Source organism: Nothobranchius furzeri, chromosome 5, assembly GCF_043380555.1.
Source record: "Nothobranchius furzeri strain GRZ-AD chromosome 5, NfurGRZ-RIMD1, whole genome shotgun sequence".
In the NCBI taxonomy this organism is placed as follows: domain Eukaryota; kingdom Metazoa; phylum Chordata; class Actinopteri; order Cyprinodontiformes; family Nothobranchiidae; genus Nothobranchius; species Nothobranchius furzeri.
Window position 1 is genome coordinate 63,141,828 of NC_091745.1, and position 4,320 is coordinate 63,146,147.

Sequence of the window (4,320 nt, forward strand, 5' to 3'; positions counted from 1 at the left end):
CAAAAATTTAATATTTAATATTTTATCAATAAAGTTGTAAACCTGCACCTGACCATAAAATACACCATTTGGGATATTTTGATGTTAGATCACCTCCTGTTGGAAATTAGCTCTAGTTTTTGATTATTATTGATTTAATCGAAAAACTGGTGATTTTAACATTCTGTCTCTCAAAAGATATCAGATGAGCAAACAAATGTCTAAAAACACGTCTAAATACAAAATGCACTGACAATAGAAAGCATAACGTATCTAGAAACACATCCTGCTCCATTTTATGAGAATCCAATAATATATATATATATATATATATATATATATATATAATTGACATCTGCTATGTGCTTTCATAGGGTCAGAGGTCATGATTCACCCATAGGGGGAGGTGTCATCAAATATGGCTCCTTTGAGAGATTTCCAAGACCAAAACTTCTGTTGACCAAAAACACAAAGACCCGACTCTCATTTCCCCAAAAAACATCCCACAATGATCCCAGAGACTTGAGGGGAAGTGGGCTGATGAGACAGACGCAGAACTTTCTGGACGGTGTGTCCTGTCTCTTCTGGAGTCAAACTAAAACTTCCTAGCACCAATCAGACATGGTGGCGGTAGTGTGATAGTCTGGGGCTGCTCTGCTGCTGCTCTCCAGACCATTTGCTGGAGCCATCAAATAGATCCTGTCTAAACTTTGACTTTAAAGGCCATTTCTGTATGAAGACCCTCCAGTGCGTCTAAAATCAAACAGTCCTGATGTGAGGGATTATATATATTTTGGGGTGTTTACTCGAGTTATCCTTGTCTGACACTAGTGTGCCGTCCTCGTCCACCACAGGCTTTGGTCCAGATCTCCTGGAAGATGTCCTGTGGGAGGTACCATGAGCTGAAAGGGCTCGTGTCTGATGAGGTAACGCAAACTAAATCAATTTTTTTACAGGAAATATTTACTGTCTGCTTCTAAAACTGGGTTGATTTTCTTCCACCAAATGCGTGAACATGTGGAAAAGAGGTGTCGGTCTTTGAGTGATGCTCAGAGGAAGCAGCTTGCTGTCAATATAGACGATTTGCTATTCATGCTGCCAATAGATATTTCTGTTGTTTATGATCAGAATGGTGATTTTCTGATGCTCGTTAAGGTTAAATGAAGCTAAGATCTCTGCTGCTCAGTCACCCTCGACTCCTTCTGCAGGTAGAAAGTTCTGCTCCATCCTCGTGAGGTTCTGGTTCTTGTCGTCACACGAAGGACCAGAGGACCCAGAAGGAACTAAGATCTTCAAAGTGTCCTCCAGTGAAGATGGCAGCCTACAGAGGAAAGTTGCCACTGCTGTTTATGAGTACGGATCCTGAAGTTTGAGTCTTTTTCTGTTGTTTACAAAGAGTCTGAGCTGCGTCTGCCGGCTCTTTGCTCAGATCAACTTTCTGATTGTTAATTAGCTCAACTGTTGTGTGCCAAAAGGTTTGTTTACTTTATTTCTCCCTATAGAGACGTTTGAACGACAAAAAGAACAAACATTTACTCAGAGAAATAATTATGAACTGGAAAAATCTCAGTGTCTGTTTTTTTCCACAGCTGATGGTTTTCAGAGTATTCCACTGCTGAGCAAAAGTTTTAATCTGCTCTTAATCTTCAGATAATTTCCTCTCAATCAGCCACACTTTAATCTTTTAAATTGCAGGTATTTCAACGCTTTTCTGTGGATTTTAGCAGATTTTCACTTATTTTACAGATTCTTACAGGTACTTGAAATCCTTTAAAATGTTTCAATTCCATTGTGGGTTTTTTCAAGGCTTTGAAAGTGCTTGAATGTTTGAGGAAATTAAGTGAAAATATTATTTCGAGCATTTATAAGCACATCCATCCATCCACCCATCCATTTTCATCTGCTTATCCGGAGTCGGGTCGTGGGAGCAGTAGCCTAAGTTGAGAGGCCCAGACTTTCCTCTCCCCAGCCACTTGGGCCAGCTCCTCCGGGGGAATCCCAAGGCGTTCCCTGGCCAGGTGAGAGACGTAATCCTTCCAACGTGTCCTGGGTCTACCTTTAGGTCTCCTCCCGCTTGGACGTGCCCAGAAAACCTCACCAGGGAGGCGTCCAGGAGGCATCCTGACCAGATGCCCGAGCCATCTCCAACGGCTCCTCTCGATGTGGAGGAGCAGCGAATCTACTCTGAGCCCCTCCCAGATGACCGAGCATCTCACCCAATCTCTAAGGGAGAGCCCAGCCACTCTGAGGAGGAAACTCATTTCGGCCGCTTGTATCCGCAATCTCGTTAGGTCACTACCCAAAGCTCATGACCATAGGTCAGGGTAGGAACGTAGATCGACTGTAAAATCGAGAGATTTGGAGCAACTAGAACGGGAGCACAACCAATGAGGATTAGCAGAGACACAAAGCGGTTTGATATCACTGGGCCCCATGATAAATGAAAGCGAGGACTCAACACGGTTTTCAGAGGTTGAGCCACAACAGAGAAGGTTCCCTCGAGCAAAATGGGACGTCAAACGTAGATTTGTTTTCTGAACATCAGCCAACGATTTATGAGAAATATGCAAAACCACACGAGGACCTCTAGAGGCCAGATCAGGCATTTTTACAGCCGGATCTGGTCAGGTGACGTCATCAGCTAGCAGTGGGGACACTGAACCACCAAGGGACTTTGAGCTTTTCTTACACTCAGCATGGGTTATGACACAAACAGGCGGTAAATCTGAGTCGGCACAGGTTTCCGGACGAGAGATGGACTCAGGAGGAGGCAAAACTAATCCACCAGCAGCGTTGTTTCCCAAAATCATGTCTACTCCCTGGATCGGTAGCTTCTCTAAAATGGCTACCTTTAGGTCACCAGTACTCAAAGGGCAGGAGAGGTGAATATAACGAACCTCCGCTGGAACAGAGCCCAAGTCAACACCCCGCAACAACACAGCTCGACTGGTTACGGAAAACGGTAGCACATTCAGTTTCATCAGGGTTTGAGCAGCACCGGTATCTCTTAAAATGATCTACATCCTGGCCAATATGGCTTCCTAACAGAGACACCACTCCAGCAGACAAAAATGGCTTAAAACTCGAGTGAGGGGTTTCACAGTTATCCAACTCATCCGAGACAACAGAACAAGCAGCTGCTGGCTTCGGTGAAGGAGGTTTCACGCTCCTCCGGTTTTTCCGCTAGACACGAAAACAATCTCTAATGAAATGACCTTTTTCGTGGCAATAAAAACACTCAGGAAGGTCACTAGGGTCAGAGGATCTCCTACGTCGACCGGGGTTGGTTCTCGACTCCCAAGACCGATGAGTTAGCTTGAAATCATCTGCTAGCTGCGCAGCAGCCAAAAGAGTTGAGACCTTCTGCTCGTTTGGTACAAAACGAGCCTCTCAGGCACATGTCTTTTAAACTCCTCCACCATAATTAGCTCTTTTAAATCCGCTAAGGAGTTTACTCCTGAAGCAGAGCACCATTTTTCAAAGAGGACCGATTTCTCATGAGCATATTCAACATAAGTCCGGTTGGGCCGAGGTTTTTCAAAACGAAAGCGCTGACGATACGCCTCAGGAACGAGTTCATACGCATTTAACACGGCGGCTTTTACACATTCATCATTAGAACTGCCCGTTAGAGACAGAGCCGAAATTACCTGAAGGGCCTTACCTGTGAGCCTACACTGCAAGAGAAACGACCACACTTCACGAGGCCACCCGAGAGTTACCGCAATCCTCTCGAAAGCAGACAAAAACCCTTCCACCTCAGTCTCCCAGAAGGGCAGAAACACATTTGGAGACATTGAAGGCGGGCGGCAACTTTGTGGGGGCCGGAGGAGACGTGGCGTCTTGGGACAGTTCATGCTGAGTCGGTGACGAGGCCGCTGGGTGATCAGCGGCAAGGGGGTAGCTCACGGAGAAGGTAGCTTGCACGTTGGCTAATTGTAGTTCGAGCTCCCGGAGGCGAACCTCGGTGTCCATTCTTTTCAAATCCAGCTCATGGCGTCGCTCATGAGCTCTCTCCTCCGCCTGGATCTTTAGGCGAGCTAAGCTCAGCTTCAGCCGGGCTTTAGTGAGCAGAGTACGGGGAGAACATGCCCCCGACGAGTCAGATTCCTGGGACGAATCTTCAACGGAAGAAGACGGAGCTGAGGCGAGGGTCTCCCTCTTCTGAACGAGCCGGCCCGTTTTGCATCAGAGGGCGGTGGAGACACACCAGGAGTGGAAGGCGAAGGCAGAAGTCCTTGAGTCTCCAAATAGTCCACCAACAATCTTTGAAGAGCCACCTTGGTGAGCTTCTTCGGAAGGGGGAGACTGAAATGGGAGGCAACCTGCCGCAGATCGGCT

The 4,320-nt window shown here is 46.4% G+C and overlaps 1 protein-coding gene across 1 annotated transcript in view; it reads left to right on the top strand.

Moving 5' to 3' along the window:
* The window catches only part of LOC129163489 (m-AAA protease-interacting protein 1, mitochondrial), a 2,751-nt gene extending 1,406 nt beyond the window's left edge, over positions 1–1,345 (top strand). Inside the window, exons 3-5 of the mRNA XM_054741250.2 lie at positions 834–903; positions 983–1,111; positions 1,188–1,345. Coding sequence (XP_054597225.2) covers positions 834–903; positions 983–1,111; positions 1,188–1,345 — 357 coding nt within the window. The remainder of the gene's footprint in view (positions 1–833; positions 904–982; positions 1,112–1,187) is intronic.
* The last annotated feature ends 2,975 nt before the right edge of the window (positions 1,346–4,320 follow it).